The 23025-nt window shown below is 45.7% G+C and overlaps 1 protein-coding gene across 9 annotated transcripts in view; it reads left to right on the top strand.

Annotated features, from left to right (window-relative positions):
- Fryl (FRY like transcription coactivator) overlaps positions 1–23025 on the top strand; it is a 224196-nt gene that overhangs the window by 78315 nt on the left and 122856 nt on the right. Inside the window, exon 1 of one of the 9 annotated variants that reach the window (XM_050149640.1) lies at positions 9088–9287. The exons of the other annotated variants lie outside the window; for them this stretch is intronic. Coding sequence (XP_050005597.1) covers positions 9215–9287 — 73 coding nt within the window. The 5' untranslated portion in view covers positions 9088–9214. Of the gene's footprint in view, positions 1–9087; positions 9288–23025 lie in introns of those variants that run through there. 9 annotated transcript variants of the gene reach the window in all.

Genomic DNA, 23025 nt, shown 5'->3' with positions numbered 1-23025 from the left:
TTTTTCTGTGCTGGCTAGCTCGTGTAACGGTATGGACTTGTCTCCATATTTTCTTCCTAATCCTGAAAAATCCACTTCTTTGACATGAGGTTTTTTTTTGTTTGTTTGTTTTGTTTTTTGAGTTTTCTCTTTCCGATTGAATACTTACTGAGGAACTGAGAATACACAGCAATGTAGGGGGTCTCAGAAGACGTGACCTAAGGTGCTGAGGGACTCATCAGTCGAATAGCAGAGTTCATGTGGTTACATTTTTGAAGGGCATTGTACAGGTTGGGAACACCTAGATGGACGAGACGAATGATGCCCTTGGGGTCCTCCATCTGAAGATGTGGACCAAGGCGCTAGCTGAGATGGGCCCAGCGATGAGCAGAGCTATCTCTGCTATGCCTGTGCCCGTGCCCAGAGCTCTGTCCACACTGTCACTGTGGAAGAGGTGTGCTGTGCCCCAGGGACGGCAGGAATGGGATCTTTGAAGGAAATGCTGCTGCTGTTACGTCCTGAGGTTCACATGGAAGGCTCTCTTCGGTGTGACCTTAGTCTTGACATCTGGTGGCTTTCCTTTCTTGGCTGAGACTCTTCCTCCTGTTTGGCTGCAGCCTTCCTAATGGCCCTCTCTCATACATGAGTGATGTCTGTCGTGGCTCTTAACGCTGAGCACTCTAGTTGATCTAGGAGAGAAAGGCACGGATAACTGGAGCCAACTGGAGCCTTTGTTTACCGTGCCTGGAAGGGCTTCCTGTGTGGGGCAGCCCCGGGTCACTCTGTGGTTGTCTGGCACAGAGGCAAACCCCACCAACCTCATGCTCTGAGCAGCCCAGACTGGAGCCGCGAAGCCTGTCTGGCTAATCCCCAGCTCATAGATGTTCTCTAGTCCTTTCCCAGAAGTCTGCTTCAGACAGCTGTGAGGCACACAGTGCAAGCATGGCAGTGTTAGCAATTCTCCCGTTGGGAGTAACCCATATATACGTTATGTTATGTAGATATACATAGGGTAACAGTTTCCAAAAATATAAATTCTAAAAAAAAAACCCCTGATTCTCACTAACATTGTGTTCTAAACAATTGTTGTTTCAGGCAGTTAAGTTTCTGCTGAGGGTTTTTAAGATCTGGAGAATGCATTTGAAAGATGCTTAGAAATAGCAGGTTTTTGGTTTCACTCAGAAATAATATCTTAGCATTGTGCCAAAGGATGGCAAATTGGTATGGTTTGCAAGGGCAAAGAAGAAAGTATTTTTATGGGGTCTAGACTGTTCCTTTCAGAGCAGAGGAAGCATTGTTTTTTAAACCTGTGAAAGATTAAGAAAGAACTGAAAGGGAAAGCTAGGGACAAGTTCAGTTATTTATAAAACAACCCACGCCAGGAACACACCAGCGATCATACCTCATGGCACCCATGCCGGGAACACACCAGCGGTGTGTGTATTTGTATGTAGGTACATGAGTGCAGGTACCCAGGGTGACCAGAGATGCTAGATCCTTGGAGGTGGAGTTACAGATGTTGTGAGCCACCTGACACGGATGCTGGAAACCAAACTCAGGTCCTCTGGTGTAGCAGCGAGTGTCCTTAACCCCCCCGAGCCATTTCTGCAGCTCTGGAGTAAAATGTTTTATTTCTACTCAGTGATGTATTGTGAGTCACTTTGGCTTTAGCGATTTGTTTTGCCTTAATTAATTGATGGTGCATGCTGGGGACTGAACCCAGGGTTTGGCGTGTTGGCACGTGCCTGGCAAGCACCCTTCACTGAACTGCATGCTTAGCCTGCCGGTTAACTTTGGAAAAAAACATTTAAAATGAGAAACATTTCTCTCATGCTCGCCGCTCCTGGTGCCCTTCACTTGACTATACGGATGCAAGCTTTCAGTTTCCTGGTCGCTTTTCTACCTGAGAACCCTTGAATCCTTCTCTCTCTCTTGCTTCTGTGGTGCAGATTTTGTCAGTGATAAATTGTTTCACATTTGGTCTGTTCTGAAAAAATTTTTACTTTGCTTTTTCTCCCCCAAAAGGCACTTTCTCCGAATAGAGAGCTCTAGAGTGGCAGCTTCTTTTGTTCATTTTTTTGTTTGTTTATTGAGTTTTTCCAGTAACCATTCCATCTTGGACGTCTTAGATGCGACATCCACGTTCATTTTAATCTTTGTTCCCTCATATGCAGTTAATCATTTTCTGTTACTTTACAAACTTCATTACCTCTGGGTTCAGCAGTTTCTGTTGGATCTTGGCATGCACACACACGTGTGTGTGTGTGTGTGTGTGTGTGTGTGTGTGTGTGTGTGTGTGTGTGTGTGCTTGCTTGAGAAAACAAGGATTTGTTTGGATCTATCTGTAGTCTTACCAACTTTAGAAGACATGCTGGCCTTTGTGTCCCAGTCCTGCACAGATGCCAGCTCTATTAAGCTAGACGCACTGGTGACTTTCCATCGGTTGCTGAGGCTTTGCTCATCCTGTTGTCGTCATCAGACCGTGTTTTGTTGTCTGTGCTTCTGTTGGAGAGAGTATGCACCCATCTGTCCAAGTTTACTGATCTTTTTTTTTTTCTACCTGTAGGATCTGTAATCTATAGGTCCAGCCCAGAGGATCTGCTGGTTTAGATTCACTTGTTCTTATTCTCTTTTATCTATGGTTTAATTTTCTGCAGCTTCTGTGGTCTGAAAACATTGCCTGGAAAATTATAAAAATAAACAGTTTATAAGTTTGCATGTCATTTTGCATAGCATTGTGTGAAAGCTTTTGTCTGCCCTGCTTCTTCCCATTTTGCAGTCATTCTTTACTTTGGATTTATCCCCCCCTTTCTTGCCTTCATGATTAAGCTGGGCTTTTGTTCTGGGAAGGAAGTGTTTGGGTGAAGTGTTCTTCTCATCGTGGTCTATGAAGAGCACTAGGACCAACAGCATGGTTATCACTAATAAAAGCCTCGGTCATAGGCTGGGTTTAGTGGCGCACACCTTTAATCCCTGCAGTGGGGAAACAGGGGCAGGCGAATCTCTGAGTTCAAGGCCTGCCTGGTCCACAGAGTGAGTTCCAGGACAGCCAGGGCTACATAGTAAGACCCTGTTTTAAAACAAAGCAAAACAAAACAGAAAAACCAACCAAACAACCAAACAAAGGGCCCCTTGATCTTCTGGCTTGAGGGAATATCTTCCAGATTTCTCCCTATTAAAATCATCTTTCTCCTGTTCATTTTCTGTCTCACAGTGAGTGAGCCGAAACACTCACTAGGGAGCTGATGCTGGCCCAAGCTCACTAGACACTTACTGTCCGGGCTTTATCTAGGCTGGTTTATGCAGGCATCCTAGGCTCAGCATATACCCAGACCTCGGCATCCTGGAACAAAAGCAGGCACCGTACAGGACCCCCATTATGTGTGTAATTTAGGTACGGCGAGCCGGCCACTCACGGTTCAGGAGTAGTGGGCACTCTGAAAAGTTCTCAGCTGTCATTCAGAGGCCAGCTTGCCAGGCATCCACTCAAAGGGGGGCATTCAAGCCTCCTCCTTTCTGCACAGTGGAAGATTTTCCTCTTCTTCCTATTTATTTGCCCAGTGGTTTATTTATATCAGCGTCTTAGTCATTTTGTGTTGCTATAATTAAACAGAAGCGAGGGTTTATTTGTTCTGACCCCGAAGGCTTGGAAGTTCAAGACCAGAGGCCGCATGTAGTTTGATCCTCCCTGCTGGTAGAGATGCCCTGGAGAGTCCCAGGGGCTACAGGCCGCCACTTGTTCAGAATCTCCTACTTGGAGCCCCACCTCTTGAGACACTGCTGCCTTGCGGCATGAGGAACCCACCCACCCAGCCTCCTTGAAACTTACCTCCCAAAGTTGGCCTCTTCCTCCTTTGCTGCTCCTCCATCTTGTTTGTTTTTAGCTCTTTCTTTCCTGACCCTGCAGAATATTCTGGATTTCCCTTGTGTAGTTCCTGCCCTGACTCTGAAACCTGACCATTTATCCAAGGAGCTCTCGCCTCTGGTTGGTAGTGACGCTTTAAGACATCAAACCTTGTAGAAACGTTGAGCAATACAAAGAAGGACAGACGAGACAGAGGTCAGGAGTGAGCACAGCGAGAATCCAGTGCCAGCCAGCGGTATGGACCCACACCATCAACATTTTGTTTTTTTTTTTTTTTTTTTTTTTTTTTAATGAAGTCCCAAAGCAAAACAGGAGGCTGTTTTTGCAGTTTTTTTCCCGTGTTGCATCTCATATCTGGTAATTATGTAACGGACCCGATAGCATCTTTCTTCTCGAGCCTTTCAACGTCTCCTTCAAGCTCCAGCGAAGAGGAGAATCTCCTGAAGAGGCTGGAATCCGGGGGAGCTGTGGAAGTCTCCAGGAGTGGAAGGGTATTTGACATTTTCCGGAGAGAAGCTCCCGATATTTTCGCTCTCTTCCTTGTGTGCTAATTTTGGACACCAGTGTTCAGAGTTTTTGAGACGCTGGTGAAGCTCTTACTATGAGGACAGATCCATGCACTTGAGTCCTTTCCTAAAATGAGTTAGTAGTTGAGGAATTCTCTCAGAACCTGACTTTCCAGTGGAGAGTGTGATATTTTAAGTTAACTCAGACTTCTCCAAGTGCCAGGGAACATTTTGTTCGGATCCCTCCCTTCTAGAGAGCAGGGTTCTGTATGCTTTCCTGGGGGTTTTGCTGGTGTTTTGGTGTATGGAGTCTACCTTCTGCTAAACTGTAGAGTCTTTTGAAAAGGCACTGATTTAGTGGGAACCAATTAAAAGGAGGGGGGGACACCTACCTTCCAACACCTGGAGGGCAAGAGACCCAGCGTGGTCATCATTTGTACCCTGTGTTTGCTGCAGTATCTAGCCCGTGGTGGGAGGGTGGCAGCAAAAGGTGATGGTTTTAAAAAGGTGGGTCTCTTTTTTAAACATGTATTATTTTAAAACATTCTTTGAGAATTTAATAGTGTGTTTTTATCATTGCGCCCTCCTCCCCCACCGCCTCCCACATTTTCTTCCCCACCACCTCCCAACTTTGTGCCCTCTTCTGTTTGTTTTACTGACCACCCGCCAAATTCAGTTTGTGCTGCCCGTACACCCATTGGTGTGAGGCTACCTACTTGAATGTGGTCAACCTACCAAGGACCACACCCTTAAAGGAAAGGGACTCTTTCTTTCCCAGAAGTCATCAACTGTCAATAGCTGCTCAGTTGGGCGTGGGGGCTCATGAGCCCCTCCCCAGTCAGTGCTGGATGTTGATTGGCTGGATCTTGAGTAGTTCTTCTGTAGGGAACCAGGGCAGCTGTTAGCTTGTGAACAAAGTGCTTCCATCACGCCCAGAAGACACTGTTTTGTCTGAATCCTCTCCGACATCCAACTCTTGGAATCCTTCCGCCCCATCTTCCACAGTGAGTGGTCCCTGAGCCTTGGGGGAGGCATATGATATAGATAGATGTCCAGTTTGTGCCTGGGAACCCCATTGGTGCTGTCTGAGGGCTGTACTGATGATATGTGTATAGAGATAAGACTGTAGAGGGCAGTTTGATAGTATGGCTATTTGACAGAGCAGTTGTAGACTTCTCCCTGGGACCTATGAGCTCCTCAGCCCTGGTTCTTGGCCAGATTTGCAGTACCAGGCTTATGTTTCCTTTTGTAGAACAGGCTTAAATCCAATCAGAAAGCTGGTGGTTACTCCTATAACATTTGTGCCACTATTGAACCCATGGGCTTATCTTGTCATGCCAGTGATTATAACAGTTCATAGGATTTGAGCTGGGTAAGACTATTGATGACTTTTTTCTCCCAGCTGCTCCTCCCAGTACTGTGAAATCTAGCAGATGAATGCCAACTTGATTTCTTCATGTCCTCTGATCAAAGTCTGCAATAGGGTCTGAAGACAAATAGAAATAGCCTATATTGAAACTACGAATTTCTTGCATTCTAAAACATCATTTCCAAAGCCTGAAAAGTTGTAGTCTAAAGTGGGAAGAGGAGTATAGCTAAAGGTAAGTGACCTGAATTAGACGCCTCTGCTTTGCCAAGGCTACATCTAGAAACAGTTCTGTCGCTGTCTTCATGGCAGTGACGTGAAAATACGGAGGATTCCACATTTACAGAATGGAAAATGAAAATCTGGCGTCTCTGGTAATCCAAAAACCCTGCAACAGGCTCTAGGCTATGTCTTGGTTGATGTAATTGATTGGCAGTTTAACAAGAGAACACTCGCTTGAAGAACAATGGCAGTATCATTATTTGTGTAACTTAAAAAGAGGATTAGTCATTGAGGGATTGAGAAAGAAAAGAAAGAAATTGGAGCACAGCGGGACTCTTCCGTGGCCTTCTGAAAGGATTTCTGGGTGTGTATGTGGTGTCCGTCGGTCCCCCCCCCCCCCCCAGCTAATAGTTTGGTGGTTTGGTAAATAAAAGCATCAGAAGATGTAGAAAGGAAATACTCCATTAAGTAAGTATTGCTATGGTGTTTGTGATCAGGGCTCAAACGAATAACACGGTTTATTGTGTTCTTTATACTTTAGAATAAGGTTTGGCTAGAACCAGGCTCTGCTTGTATGCTAGATTAGTCAATATATAAATGGAAAATATCATTTCACCTGCACTGTATTTATAGCGAGCTTCTGATATAAATGGAATGTTTGTGCATGCGTGTGCGCACACACACATACACACACCTGTACACATATACTGATTATGTAAAATAGAAACTTCAGATTCTGGCTTATTCTTTTATATCTAAATAGACAGATTTAAAAAGAAAACAATCCATTTGTAAAGGCCAGAGAAATTTTCTTATTATTTACCCCTTTCTCCCGAAGTCACCAGACTAAGTTCTGTATGACACTTGTATACTTCTGAAGGTTTACTAGGAATGAATCTCACTTACTTATATAGGAAGTTGTAGTCAGTGTCAAGTTGCTCTTAAGTCTTGGGTGAGCCCAGCGCACCAGGGGCAGCAAGAACATGGCAGAGTACTGGATGTCGTGTACCAAGTGGTCAGTTGCTATGCTTCAGTTCCGAGCTTTGGTGTTTAATGCTGTCGTTTGTTTGGGTTCAGGTCTCCATCCCCCACAGACTCTGTTAGTCTTATGAAGAGAGGATTGTGTGGTGAAGTTACTTTGGGGAATATTGTAATTAAGAACAAACTGCAAACTGACTTATGTAAAATCTGTAGTCTTTGTAGCACTGTGTCTGTTCACTGTTAATATACAAGAATAGGATGTGGGAGGCTGGGCTGCTTTTGGACTGTGGGATATCGTTTGTTCATTTAACATCTGGATGCCTTGGCTCTTCTTTGAATGAGGGGAAACCCTGCTCTTAGCTGACCTTTAATTTTTTTTTTTTTTAATAAAGCTGGAAGCAAATGACAGTGATATGGAGTTGGGGTTTGCGCTTGGTCAGCTTTGGCATCTCAGCATGGGATTGTGGCATGCCGCATGTAGTTGGGGTTCCATGTTGGTCAACCCCATGTCCTGGGGTGGAGTTGGGTTCCATGTTGGTCAGCCCTGTGTCCTGGGGTGGATTTGGGTTCCATGTCAATCAACCTCGTGTCCTGGTGCAGGGTTGGGTTCCATGTTGGTCAGCCCTTTGTCCTGGGACAGGGTGTGTTCCATGTTGGTCAGTCCTGTGTCCTGGAGTGGGTTTGGGTTCCATGTCTATCAACCCTGTGTTCTGGGGTGGGGTTGGGTTCCATGTCGGCCAACCCAGTGTCTTGGTGTGGTGTTAGCCTCCATGTTGGTCAGCCTTGTGCCCTGGGGTGGGAATGGGTTCCATATTGGTCAGCCCTGGGTCCCGTTGTGGAGTTGAGTTCTGAGTTAGTCAGCCTTTGCTCCCTTAGTTTAGATTTTCTTGTTAGTTTAGGAATTGGAGTGGTCCACACTTGTATCAGATTTCTTGAACTATTCTAAAAACAAAAAGAAACAAAGCAAAAAGCTCACACAGCTTCGGACATCTGCCCCTGTACTGTTACCGCTGAATATGTTTTAATGAATGTGATTGTCCTTTTGTATGTAGTGAATGGTGTTCATGCATGGGAAGATGTTATTTTAGCCTAGCAATTTGACCGCGACTGAATTTATTCAGTTATGACTTTGATAATTGCAGTTACTCTCTGTGGTACTTACAGAATGCAATAATGCAGATGGCTCGCTACAAATGTATTTCTACATATAAGAAGGGACACCTCTGAACACATGCCTCTTGTCCTCTAAAGACGCAGTAAACCGATTGGGGCGAAAGTGCTTTTTCCTTCTGATGCCGGCATGAAATGTGATTTGTTTTGGTTGTGCAACCTCTCTGTCATTTTAAAGAGCAGTTATGCTTTGGACAGTGTATTTTCATCTGAGAACCTCTTCCATAGAATGAAGTTGTCCAGATGCGTTTATCTGACCAGTGGATACTTTGTTCACTGACATTCTGGCTGTCGGTCTTTCATGGGAACTGAATGCTTCATTAAGAATAGAAGAGGCTGCTTTCAAAACAGCCCGCTTACCTGACTCTTAGCTCTTTAGAAGTTGCAGGCACCAGAAAACAGCTTGGTCCTGAGCTGAGCGGTTAGAGCTGCCAGAGGAGGCTCAGGCAGTGTTCATGACATCATCTCTCATTCCATTAGGCAGCATTATCTCCAGTGGGGTGAGTAGGCCCGTGGACTCGGTCTCATCGTAAGCATGCTGAACAAAACCCACGGTGGTGGTAGAGAGAATGTACTGCTCAAGTCCCCTAGGAGACTGCTGCACCCCCACCCACCCCTTCGAGGAGGACACCAGCTATTAAAGGAAGACATTAAAGATCTTATGCTAATTCATTTTAAGAAACTGTTTTCAAGGCCCTTTGCCCGTGAGGAGAGTTGGCATCGAAGGGCAGGGAGCAGCAGCCTGTGCCTGTTTCCTGGCAGCCCCGATGAGCCGCAAGCTCCTCAGTCTGGCAATCTGAGTGCAAACGGGGCAGGTCCTGTTGGCCACGTGCAGGTCGGCACAGAGAAAGGTGAGGGTGTCCTTCAGGGCACTTGTAATCAACTTGTAAGCTTTAATTCAGCTGGGCACCTCATCTGCATCGAGCAGCGCTTCCACTCTAGTTGTGCGTCACCGCCAGACTGCATGGTAATGAAGCCGCGGCACTGTGGGCCAGAACTCTGCCGCCCGAGAGAGGCAGGAGGACCGCGGCCGGGAGCCAGAGCCACAGAATTGTTGCTGCCGCTACTGCGGCCGTTGCCGCTGCTGCCACCGCTGCCTCTGCTCCTGCAGCCAGCCAAGACACAATGTTGAGTCTACAGGATTCTGTGTGTTTCGAAATTAGCATAAAGTCCTTGTTAAAGTCCTGGAGCAGCAGCTGTGAGTAGAGATGCCTGCTTGGGGGGAAATGCTGAGTTGTGAATATTCTTGCCATTCCTTGCATGCCTTCTCCCCAGACCCATCCAGATAGAATCAGAGCCTTGAAAGTACCCTGGAGAGCGTGCTCTCTTATGGCCATTGGTCAGATGAGAATCTTGAGGCGGTTGTGATTTGGGGAGTTAGGTTTCCTTGACGAAATTTGCCAGCCTCGGGCTTGTTCTTGAGTGTGTTATTCCGGCAAAGTTTCTCAGAATCCATCAAAAATGGGGAAGGCGACGAGTCAGCCGGGATTCCTGCAGGGTTGTGGGGGTCCAGGACCGCTCCACAGTGCTGTTAGCCCCGAGTGTGTGTGCAGCAGCATCGGCTGTCTCCAGGCAGCAGGCGGTTTCACAGGCTGGCAGTAACTTTCCTCTGCTGTAACTGAAGTTGCAGCGGGCGGTTGTCATATGTGCTGGAGTTTATGAGAAAGAGCACCAGGAGAATATATTTCCAGTTCACTTACGTCGGGAAGCAAGTGCCATTGAGCCATGATCCTCCCTAAGTCCGTCCCTCAGATGATTTGGCAGAAATACTGGTTTCATTTAGTCTGTTTTCAGTGGTTACTTTTGCTCTGAAAAGCCCTCAGAGCACTTACGATAAGATTTATCATCTCTAACTCTTTACTCTGCTGCCAAAGTAATCATCACCGTCAACTTAGGAGATCAGAGTAATGAATTGCGCGAGCTCCAGCCTTGTTATCAGGACTGTTTTATGCAAAGAAAATTGAAGCTTAGAAAAATCGTGACTCTCCCAAGGTCATGTAGGTAGCCGAGAGCTGGGGGCACAGAATCCCGTCGATCTCGCTTCCAACTGTGCCGCTGGTGCCCGAGTAGCCTAATGAATCAAACATGAGAGATTAAATTTAAAGTCTTTCCTGCCCGGCTCTTTATGAGAACACTTATTTAATGGAGTTTTGTTTCATAAGCAAATGAGATGCAAGTCCAAATGTTGACATGAAGGAGAGCTCACTGCAGACAGTCTGAAGGGGTCTGCCCCGCCTGGCTGTGCGCTTTGACTTCATTGATTTCTGGTCTGTTAGTAGTTCTTCTCACATGCAGATGCCACCTTGCCCGATGGCAGGAAACTGTTAGTTTTAGGAAAGTTTTCAAGTGAGTGAACATAGTTGAAATATTGGGGGGACTTGTGGAGGTTAATTTTAGATATTTAGATAGCTCAGAGTTAGTAATCTGTCTGGCTTCCCCTTCTCCTGTCCTCAGCACACACTTATTTATCTATAGCGAGCCGGCTGAAGGCGTAGTTAGCACACTCACGTAGAAGAGCAGCCTATTATGTCACAGCAGCTGCTCACAGAGCAACTTAGTGTTCTTCTCTGTCCCGCAGCCAGGCACAGCCACAGCCAAATCTGGTTTAGTCATGTTCCCTGAATCCGAGAGTGAACCCAAAGCAGATGCTCGCGAAGCCTCGGGTTTTAGCTGTGCCGGTAGGAGAGAGATTCAGTGGCTGGGTAACCCGTTGCCCTTGGGCATTCATTGTGCCTATCGAAGATGGTTTCAGAGTTACAAAGCAATGTGTTAATACTGAAAATATATCGCCAGGGTCAGGGTTTAGTAAGGCCCCAACCATGTCCGTCTGAGGCCTGGGAAATGGGCAGGTGTCTTTAATTTGGCCAGTATCAGTGTATGTCAGTACAGAAGGGGCGGGGGTATTAAGACCTGGGAGAGGATAGTAGCCGGCTGTCTCTTTCCAGGGATTCTTGCCTTACTTACACCAACACTTTTGAATCAGCCAGCATGGATTGAGTGTATGCTGTGGGATCCAGAAGGAAGCGGATGGGTCTTTGCTCTCTGTGAGCTTACTCAGGGAGAGGTCGCCCATCATGACAGTTATAGTGAGGTGGTCGAGAGGTGACATGCACACCCCGTGACTACCAGCTGACGGTGGCCGGTGAAATGACCTGGGAGGACAGAGGTGCAAGAAGCGGCATTAACACAGGGGTGGGGGATACAGAGAGGGAGGAGGCTTTTCAGTGCTTGTTTTCGAGTACTGGGATATTCCCTAGGCTCGCAGACAGGCTTGGCACCCAGGACTGTGTGACCCAGAGACCAGGGTTTGTTAGTGAGCCCCTTCACTCCACTCCTTTAGTCATGGCCCAGACTTGTCCCTCCACCTTCTGAGTTTCCTTGTGATCTCCTGGCTGTTCTGGCACGCACACACGCACACACCCTCCCTCCCAGTGGGCGGGGACATGGCCACCTGGATGATCTCTATCACATCCCTTTTACATCCTGTTTGTAGCTTCTGTTTGCTGCTAAAAAGGTTCTTTTTAAACTGCCTTCCCTTAAAGTCCTTCCCTTCCCTACCAGTCTTTCTGTTCCCTGTAGAATAAAGTTTTCCCTCTTGTAGCTTCTGTCCAACCCATCTGTCTCTTGCCATTCTCACCCCGCTCTGGGAGCGTGCTTTGCCGCCATTGTGGCTGGTCCCTTCCCCCTGCCTGCCCCACAGGGCACCCCATCCTGTCTGCCCCACAGGGCACCCCATCCTGTCTGCTCCACAGTGCACCCCATCCTGTCTGCCCCACAGGGCACCCCATCCTGTCTGCTCCACAGTGCACCCCATCCTGTCTGCTCCACAGTGCACCCCATCCTGTCTGCTCCACAGTGTACCCCATCCTGTCTGCCCCACAGGGCACCTCATCCTGTCTGCTTTGCATGGAACCCGTCATCTCCATCACCCATCCTTGCCATCAGTCAGCCGTCGCTGCATCTGTCCTGTGCTTTCCTTTGGGCGTCGTTGGTCATTGCCACCCCCTCCCGCCTCTCCCTCTCTGCTACTTGATTGTGCTCTCCTCGGGGTATAGATTGGTTGTCTTTTTGTTTTTCTTTGTATAGGGGTATAGATTGGTTGTCTTTTTGTTTTTCTTTGTATACTTATCGCTTTGCTGCGCTCTAGGAAATGTCTGAGCACCTAACAGAGCAGGTAAAGATGTAGTCATTTTTGTTGGAATAAATTAACAGATAGCATAGAAGATAAGAAGGTAAATATATGGCCCGCCTCCTGTTATCTGATTATTAAATGACATGCTCTGGACACATGTTCTTATGAATAGAGCTAATGGACTCCATAAGCTATATGTGTATATATATACATGCATGCATATATATATATATATACATTATATAGTAATAATTGCAAAGGTAATGGATTTGGGATTGGGAACATGGGGGGCTGTGGGGTGAAGGTGAGGTAGATGCAGTGCTCATGTAAGATGTTCTCAAAAAGTAAAATATATAAAAAAGAATAAACAGAAAAAACTTAAAAGTTTAGAAAATATTGTATGTTAACACTCCCCTCAGGGGAACAAGTCCTGGAGCAAAGTTGTATGAAACCATACCATGGTGATCCAAAAATAATAATAATTTATTACGTTCCATTTAGTGAATTTCTTGGGGAGAGCAGAGAACAATAGGATTTGTTAGGTAGCTTTTTTTTTTTAAAAAAAAGAGATGAAAAAGAAATCCCACTAAATTTTTATTTCAAATGTTGCCCGCAACCCCGTAAAGAGTAAAGGAAAAAGAAAGAAAAATCTCGCGTCTTCCTGGCTCGTTGGACCCTAACCACAGTGCCTGTCATTGACAGTAGCAGACCTTCTTTACATGATGTGCTTGCCTGGTTCCTGGTAGGTCAGATGCTACGTTGGGTTCTAATGGCAGAGGCCCTGGTGCGGGACTGCTTAGCTGGCGGAATGTCCATGCAGCCCTACTGAAGTTTGCTGAGAGCTGAGCCTTTGTCTTCCTGTAACAATGAAGCCACATTTGTGTGGCCTAAATTCAGGGCTTGACTCTGCGCCAACACCATCAGGCATCACTCCTTTAAACAACAGCAGCAGCAGCAACAACAGACAGAGTCAGGGACATTCTGTGAAACCAGCTGCACAGAGAGGGTGTTGTTCTTTACGAGCTTGGTAGAGTCCCCCCTCTCCCTCCCAAACTGATAAGGCCAGGCAAGCTTCCGCCTCTTCCGTTATTATCTGTGGTATTGGTGAAGGGGGCAGACGTGTGGACAGCACCTCCTGTGAACGTATTTTTAGAATTATCTCTGCTTACATAATCTTACATGGCAGCTAGTATTTCAAAGGATTCCGTTTTTATCACAGACAGTAGAAGAGATAAATTGACCCAGTTTAACCATCTTGTACATTAGGATGTGAATTCGACATGGTGTGTTAAGGGACTAAGTTTGCATAGACTGCTTGGATTGGCACAATGGAGTAAGTCTTAAATAGCTTTTAGTGCTCAGAAATGTTGTTCCTGGATCACAGATGGGTGATCCCCACCCGCATCATCATACTTTCTATCTAAATTTGTTAAAATCATAATGGTCTTTGAAGTAAAACTTTGCATTTATTGCAGAACTTTGGGGGCCCGGTCTGATGTATAGTTTGTGTGTTTGTGTGCGTGTACACGCATGCCCTCATGTTATACACACATAATCATAAGCCCCCCCATTCAATCACGATGGCCTGATGAGGAATACCCTGATTCTAAAAATAGCTCAGTGACAGTATGATCTACTCTGTGTCCTGTTGCTCCTCTAGACCTACAGTGCTGCAGCGTGTACTGGCACTTCATTACCTTCTATGGCTGAATAAATCCCATTGTGTGAATAGCAAATATAGCCCGTTTTCAATATCCATTCATCAGCTGACAGATTTCTCATTTTTCTGTTTCTTTAAGGTTCAGATAGCCTAAAGAACATTAAGGCCCCTTGCCTGCCCGCCAGTCCTACACACCTACATACTTCCTTTAGTCTTTCATAGTTTATTTGGGACTTCGGCGCGGTGCTGCTTGAGCAGTTTTGAAGGAAGAGTCAGGTAGCAGCAGTTCAGGAAAAGGCGTAGAATAGACAGAAGAGCTATCAAGTGCAGGAGACTGGACGGGTTGTGGCTGGCTTGGCTGGAGCGTCAGGAGTGGGGAAGAGTGGGGGCCAAGGCTGGATCGGTAGCTGGGGCTAGACCACAGAGGATCTTTGAAAACCTTCTCAGGGATTTTGATTTGAAACTAAATGGGGAACCATTGATGACAATGGCCGAGTCAGTTTAATCAAGTGTCCGTTGGTGTGGGATGGGGAAGGGAGAGAGTGGAGAGAGACACACACTGTGTGTGGCTATGAGTTAGAATGCTTCTGTGGTAGGCGCGTGAGAGGAAGGTTAAACAGAGAGCAGTGTCTTTATGTGACAAACAAATGCAGAATTATTTTATGGAAGATGCTCTTCTAAGTCCGTTACAGAATGTTAGCTCCTTTAGTCATAGATGCAAGATGTATTCAAGAGGTAGAACACTAAGTCTTGGCTGTGACATGGGAGGTGCTGGGTCTTGTCAGCGAGGTTCCTCTGAGGCCATTCTGTAGGGCAGCGTTTCCATAGCCACCCATTTCAGTGATTTAGCTGTTGAGACTGCATGTTGGTTGTCATGAAAAATAATCAATCCCTCCCTGCTTGTTGCCCAAATCCCCTATCATCCCTGCAGAGAAGTCTTTATTTTAGGAGATGGATCCTAGACAGGAAGCCAGCTCAGTGTTCCGTTGCGTGTGAGCTCTTTGTGATGTGCTTCTGATAGGACTGGCCTTAGGAGTCAAGCCTGCTTTATCTTTTTTTTTTTTTTTAAAAAAAAATATTATTCTAAATCCTTAAACTAGACCTACCTCATTTGGTAAAATAATATTGTGGTTTTTAAGAAGTATAGCCGGTTACTTATTGAATGTTTGTGTTTATTATTTTTTTTAACCTGCTAAATTTTAGAATAAGAACAGAGTATAAGAATGAAATACGAAAGCTGGGCCTTTAATCCCAGCACTGGGGAGACAGAGGCAGGCAGATCTCTGTGAGTTCGAGACCAGCCTGGAGCAAGTTCCAGGACAGGCTCCAAAGCTACACAGAGATGTCTTGAAAAACAAAAAAACAAAAACAAAAACAAGAACAAAGAAAGGAAAAGAAAGAAAGAAAGGAAGGCAGGAAGGCAGGAAGGAAGGAAAGGAAAGGAAAGGAAAGGAAAGGAAAGGAAAGGAAAGGAAAGGAAAGGAAAGGAAAGGAAAGGAAGAAAAGAATGGAATACATAATCAGGAAACTCTAACAAGAATGCCACTGCGTTTGTGGGCGACTGAGACTCTACACAAAGTTCAATGTGGTTTCCCTGTGAAATTTTGAGTGCCTGCTTCATAAAGCATAGCCGGTTGTGACTGTCCCCTTTCCTGTGCCCTCTGTTAAGGTGGTTTATGAACTGTCGTCTGTCAGATGGTGGGTCCTGTCTTGTGCTAAGGTATGGAGCCCAGAAGAGTCCTGTTCACTCATCCAGCTGCCTCTCCACCAGCCCAAGGGCACCGCAGACTCTGGTCCTAACGCACCCTTCCCTCTAGGCCAGTGGTTCTCAACTTTATGCCACAACCCTTTAATACTGTTCCTCATGCTATGGTGACCCCCAACCATGAAATTACTTCCATTGCTACTTCATAACTATCCTTTTGCTACTGTTATGAATCGTAAGGTAAACGTCTGTGTTTTCTGATAGTCTTAGGTGACCCCTGTGAAAGGGGTGATGACCCCTAGTTCCTGCTCTTTCTTCCTTTGCAACCTTCCTTTGTCAAACTCTGTTGGGTCACTTCCTGCAAAAAAGGTGTCTGCTTTGCTCTTGTGGTTTTAGAAAACAAAGCCAGACAACCTGGAAAAAACGGTAACCCTATCGAATCCACCCATGGGTCCTTTCCACGGTTGAGCCCTGGTTGAATGTCTTCCTGTCCGCTTGCTTCCTGTTCTTGTGCGTTCTGCACCTGTTTGCTGGACCCCTCGTCACTACCCTACTTTGCAGATACCGTGTTCTGTCTCTCCTTATTGGACTTCTCGTGTCCTCAGCGTGGCTGCCATTCATCCCTCTGCACCTTTGTGGGGCAGAAGCCTTGGCAGCCAGTAGCTCCTCTGGATGCCCTTGGCACTGATGACTTAGATTTCAAACACGATGCCTGAGCGGCATCTGGCTCACTGTAGGCATGACCAGTGTCCAGGCTGTCACGTCACTGGTGTATGGTACATCCCACTGCTGGTGGAGCTCTTGAGCTTCTCTTCTAGAAATAAGCGTATTTGCATCTTCCTCACTGTTAAGAAGAAACTTCCTAGACATGGTTGGCTAGCCTTTTACAGATGGTGTGGTGTCCCAGGACTGTACGAGTTGTTTTTCATTTTTCATATTATTATTATTTTCTATTTTTTAAAATTTAGCCATTAGAGAAGGAAAGTTTTTATCTCCTTCAGAAAGAGAACTACAGAAAAATCCACTTGAGTGAATAGGAAAGGCTCTGGAAGCCAAATCCTTTTTCTTAAAATTATTCATTTATTTTTATTTTTTAAATATTTATTTATTTATTTATTTATTTAGTATACAATATTCTGTCTGTATGCCTGAAGGCCAGAAGAGGGCGCCAGACCTCTTTACAGATGGTTTTGAGCCACCATGTGGTTGCTGGGAATTGAACTCAGGACCTTTGGAAGAGCTCTTAACCACTGAGCCATCTCTTCAGCCCCATTTATTTTTATTTTATGTGCATCAATGTTTTGCTTGCAAGTATATCTGTGTGAGGGTGTCAGATCTCCTGGAACTGGAGTTACAAACAGTTGTGAGCTGCCATGTGGGTGCTGAAAATTGAACCCGGGTCCTCTGGAAGAGCTGCCAGTACTCTTAACCGCTGAACTCTCTCTCCAGATCCTAGAAGCCTAAAACTAAAGGACTAGATCTTTCCTTGGGAAGGTATGGTATTTTACATATGGCCAGAATTCACAGTAGGAAAGCATTTAAATTGCTTTATAAGTTGTATTTTCAATTACCTGATTAGCACATGATAATTAGTGTAGGATGAAGAGATGAATAATAATTTTTAACAGATACTTGACTAACAGTCTTATAGCAAGCGGAGACCCACACTACACACAATTAATGAATACCTTTTTATTTAAGCTGTTTCTCATAAAAGTTTGGAACAGGATGTGCATGACTCATCTTTACGATCGGGAGACAGAGAGGATGATTCCAATATAGTGGTCTTGAGTGTGCTCAGCGATCGAGTTATTGGTTGGCACACGGAGCCTCTTGTGGTTGGGACGGGGCGTGGTCTGCCCCTTCATCTCCCAGGAGGAAGAATTTGGGAAAGTATGGCAGACATCATTACCAGCTTCTAAACTCAAAAGTTAGCCAGGGGCTGGCAGACGGCTTACGGCTGACCATAACTTGCCATAGAAGCATGCGCGTGAGTTCTGATCCCCTGAGCATGTGCGTGGGTTCTGGTCCCCTGAGCTCACAGGGAAGCCAGGGAGGCGTGACAGCTGCCTGTGATCCCAGTACATACCCCACGCATATGTGTACTCTGCCACATGTGGATATGTAGATACCACGTACATGCTCATCAGCTTAAAAAAATGGAGTAGTGGGTGACTTTAAGTAAACCTAAGAGTTGATAGGTAGACTAGATAAAGAATGTGCATAAGGCGTAGAGAATTGATAATTATTCTAGAGTATATAATTTAAATTTTGCCCCTGAAATCACAGATAATGACAAGCAGAGGAGGATGGAGCACCAAGATAAACAGTTGAAAACATGGACAGTGATCAAAATGGTTAAAACCTTGAAAAAGCCAATTCATCAAGATTTCTAATAGGAAATAAGAGAATCGTATTTGTCTCGTGTCCTATTGGTTGGTCCTTTGTTTTTTATGCTCATGCTCCATGACATTCAGCTATTTAAATATCCCCGTACTACCTGGTGGAATCATTTGTAATATTATATGACAGGTTTCTGTACTTACAGAGCTTCAGAAACGCAATGGTTGAAATTAATTTTAAATGCGGTCATAGTGTTGAGTCTTTGTTCTTTAGTGTAAGGCAGTGACCCTTCTTACGCTCATTGTTAGCAGCTTCCAGAAACTTAGGATGCTAGGACCCCAACTCCGCTACGTCTGTTTGTGATTTAGGACGTTGCCGGGGATGGGCAGCAGGGCTGAGCATCAAGCCAGGAGGCTTAGCTTTGCCAGAATGCCAAGTATGGATCTGAAATGTCTCTCAGAGGGTGAAGTGATAATAAATCGTGCTACAGATAGATTCTTTTCAGGGGTTTGCCAGTTTCCTAATTTGCGCTGAGGAACGCGCCAAGTGGATGGTAGTGCTGCAACTGGCCTGTGGTCCCTCGCTGTCCTTGAGTAAGCTCATAGGGTGAATTCTCATTTGCACGGCGAACCATGCTGAGGGCTGCAGGGCCAGCATGCCCACAGCTGGCGCAGAGTGCTCACTGCCTCAGCCAGCAGTGTGTGAGGTGTCCTAACTCCTTGCATCTCCCCCACAGTAGCCACGATTTTTCTGTTCAGCCAATGTGATCGATATTCTCACATACAGAGTTAAATCCCACTACCATGCTAGTTCGCCTTTTTTGGGTGGTTTGTCCGTCTGCTGCCCGTTTCTCTCCACAGCGTCGTCTTTTTTTTATGGTGCTTTCAAATGCGTCATTGAACGCTTTATATTTCCTTTCATGTATCAGTACTTTTCAAAATCGCTCTTTCTTAGTTTGTGGTATTATTTTCTTTAAGTATCTTAAGTGGTTTGTGGGGCTAGATAAAATTTTTAAGTTGTTTTTATTATATCTTATTCATTCCTCGGTGTGTGTTGGGGTGTGCAGCTCACAGTAGGAGTCTTGCAGTCAGATGGCCGATTACAGGGGTTGAGCCCTCTCTCTCTCCCCCTCCCCCCTGTGAGCCCCAGGGGTCAGGCTGGATGGAAAGTGTTGAAATATGGAGCGGCGGGGCTGCGTCTCCAACACCCCGGCCGCTTGGCTAGCTCATGCCCGAAATAACAACACACAAACTGTATTCATTTAAAGAACTGCTTGGCCCATGAACTCTAGCCCTTACAGGCTAATTCTCGCACCTGGACTAGCCCATTTCTAATGATGTGTGTAAGCACCCCAAGGTGCGCTTACCGAGAAGATTCTAGCCTACGTCCATCGTGGGTCTCAGCTTCATGCGTCTGCCTCAGAGCGCAGAGCTATCGCATCTACCCGGGAGAGCTGAGCATGGCGTCTCTGCTCCAGCAGAGCTGTCCGGTCTCTCCGGAAGCAGAGCAGAGTCTGACCTCACTTCTTCTTCTGCCCAGAATTCTATTCTGTTTACTCCTCCCATCTATGTTCCAAGCCATGAGGCCAAGCAGCTGGTTTATTATAACTTAACCAATGAAATCAACAGATTGATATATGACACTCCCACATCAGGAAAGCACCTTTACCTTCTCAGCCACTTTCCTGGTCCAGATGCAGCTTTTAAAAAAATATTTATTTATTATGTATACAATATTCTGTCTACATGCATGCCTGCAGGCCAGAAGAGGGCACCAGACCCCACCACAGATGGTTGTGAGCCACCATGTGGTTGCCGGGAACTGAACTCAGGACCTTTGGAAGAGCAGGCAATGCTCCCAGCCACTGAGCCATCTCTCCAGCCCCCTCTAGACGCAGTTTTTAAAAATAGTTTTATTTATTCTATCATGGCTAGTAGTTCCTTTTTGCCTGGATTACACATGAAAATGCTTGTCTATTAGGCTTTGAAAATTAATTTTAAACTTCATGGCCATCTGTGCTTTAGTTTTTGAATATAGGATCTGTAGTATTGTGACAGTCTATCTTGATTATTGCTGTATTTTTATTATAATTTTAGTATCCCCAAATTTAGAAAGTATTCTTTTTTTTTAAACAGGGTCTCTCTATGTAGACCAGGCTGTCATAGAACTCACTTTGTAGACCAGGCTGGCCTTGAACTCAGACCCTTTTGCCTCTGAAGGTGTGTACCCCCCGTGCCTGACTATTCTTTGTATTTTTAAAAACATAGCTTCCGTGGCATTTCTCAGAAGTGTATTCCTCTAGTTATACGCTAATACAGTTCCCTCCAGTATCACCTAGATAGAAAATCATGTAGAAAAGTTAATTGGAATTATGCTAATATGTTAATTCTATGGGAGTTGGTACTTCCATTAAGCTGTCTTATCATAAATATGTTTTCCTTGTGTTCTTTTATCTCCTTTAAGAAATCCTTGTAGTGTCTACGTGTAAGTCCTACAAGTCATGAATTTTTAAAAGCAACATGTGAGACTTTTATTTAATGAGAATCCCATTCATATATTCAATGCATTTTGATCATATCAACCCTTTGAGTTACCCTGGAGCTTCCCCTCTGGCATGTCCACCTCCCAACCTCATGTCTTCTTCATTTTTGAAAAAAGTAACTCATGAGTCCCTTCTATGCTCCCAGTATATGCAGTGGTGTGCTGTCATCTGCTGGGGTACACACAACCTGCCGGTGGCTACATCTCCAAAGAAGACTGATCCCGCCCCATAACTACTGTGAACTCGCTAGTGCAGGGGCCCATTAAATCCTGAAGACGGCACTGCACGGCGCTCGTGCCTCCCATGAGTGCAGTGTCCCAGAACGTCCAGAAGATGGCGCTTTACAGTGCTCCTCCCCATCCTGCTCCTTACTGCATCCTTTCTGCCTCTTTCGGGATGGTCCCTGAGCCTCGGTAGAGTGCCCTGTGTGTTGATGGCTGAGACTCACGGTTACTTATTCTCAGTACTTTGACTAGTTATAAGTCTTTGCTGTCGCTACACTCAAAGAACCTTCTCCCACGAAGACCAAGAGCAGCTTGTGTACAGAACGAATTCCAGACACGGCTGTGCAGGGCTAAAAAGTAAAATTCTCCATGCTTTAAAACAACTCTTTCTCCTCTTATTTTCTGAGTGGAAGATTTTTTTTAATCCATCCTTATTTCTTGATAATTATAGTATAGAAAGTTTTGCGTATTTTTAAAATATTTATGAGAGTGATTCGGTTTTCTTTTGGTTTTTCTAGACAGGGTTTCTCTGTGTACTGCTGGCTGTCCTGGAACTAGCTCTGTAGACCAATCTGGCCCCAAACTCACAGGGATCCACCTGCCTCTGCCTCCTGAATGCTAGGTTAAAGAAGTTTGACACCACTGTCCAGACAGTTTTCTTATGTTGTTGCATTTGCTTATTACCTATAGCCTCCAGAATGATAGTGAACAATAAGGCCTAAGTCAGCATCTTTATTTTGTTCCTATTTTTTAATAGAGATGGGTTTTACGCCTTGAAACTTATCCGCTTTTCATCATAACAAGATGCCTGAGACAATTGCTTGTAAAGAGAAAGGATTTATTATAGCTGGATGAGCCCACCATTTCTAAGCCTCTGTTAGGGCCACGTGATGAAGCAGAGACCCAGAAAGGAAGAGGATGAGGCTAGCCAGGGTCCCGCAGCTCCCTGGGGGAATGCTTCTACTTATGCCCCCATGTCCTCCCTCCTCAGTACTGCTACCATTTGAACCAGGCCCGCCACCACACTTAACATCTGAACTGTGGCATTCTGATGCCAGCCCCAAAGGATCATATCTGTGCCCAAGTACAAAATGTTTCCCATCTGTACCCAAGTCCCTACAGTGTTAATAATGATCTGGCATTGCCCAAAAGTCCAAGTTCATGGTCTCCTTTGTGACCGAAGGCAAAATTAACTGTGAGCCTTTGCAAAAAAAAAAAAAAAAAAAAATCAGAGAGAATTACACTTCCCAGTTACGTGTGCCCCTTACAAGTTACAGGCACAGAGCAAGCTATTTCAGAAGCCAGAACTAGGAAAGTGGTTAGAGGCGCTGGCCCCAGGCGGGGCAGAAGCACGGGGTCAGCACTAAATCCTAGTGCTTCCTGTGGAGGATGGGGCCTGTTGGGAGGAGTGAGTTCCCAGGGTTTGCGTGTTTGGGGGGAGTGGGTTCCCAGGGTTTGCATGTTTCGCTCTTCTGGCCTCATTCGTTGCATGTGACTTGTCTCTTGGGCAGGTGTTTGCGGGTTGTCTGCAGCTTGCTATAAGAGGTTTTGCGCCATGCCGACACCTCTACATTCTTGGGGGTATCCAGACTTCACAGTTCACCTTCCTTAGGCCTAGCTGAAGGGACTCATGCTTACTCGGAATCTTGGTGGAAGCTTCCATCACTCTGTGGCTTGTGTATTCCGCATGCTTGCACAGCCGGCGTCCTGTGGATGGTGCCAGGTTTTGCCGTCAGTACCAGCTGAACCTGGGCCTGCCTGAGCCACAGCCATCGCAGCCATGGGATATTTCACTGGGCCTTCGGGTGGGGGTGGGGTACCCCTTAGCTCTGTTCTGAGAAGCACTCAGCCAGCAAAGCCTTTGAAACCAATCTATATGACTGCATTTCCGATCTTGAGTGGACTTGCTGATTTGGTGGCTACTCCTGAGGCAGCTTTCCCAGGGTCTCGGTACAAACACCATGGCTTCTCTGTTAACCTTCCCAGGGTTAACAGTGCTACGCTGCTTAACTGGACCATGGCATGCACTGCTTTTCCGGCCAAGTTTGTAAACTTGCCAAAGCTTTCCACGCTGCCTTTTACATTATTTGAGATCAGGTCTCACTGTGTAATGCAGGTGGTGAGTTTGCAAATCCTCCTGCTTCAACCTTTCATCCCAGGCCTTTGTAAGTTATTTTTTTTTTTTAATACTCACTGAGTCAATTTAGTGCTGTTCTTACGCACATGGGTGTGGTGCCAGCCACTGGGGCATGGCAACCCACCAAGAGCCACACCCCTGAAGAAAATTGACTCTCCCTGGCCCGGCAGCCCTCAATTGGCAGTAGCTCCCA

The sequence above is a fragment of the Alexandromys fortis genome, unplaced genomic scaffold, assembly GCF_014885135.2.
Source record: "Alexandromys fortis isolate MF-2015 unplaced genomic scaffold, M_Fortis_MF-2015_v1.1 scaffold_0, whole genome shotgun sequence".
Lineage (NCBI taxonomy): Eukaryota > Metazoa > Chordata > Mammalia > Rodentia > Cricetidae > Alexandromys > Alexandromys fortis.
The sequence above is the reverse complement of the archived record's forward strand: the minus strand, read 5'-3'. Positions and strand labels throughout refer to the sequence as shown.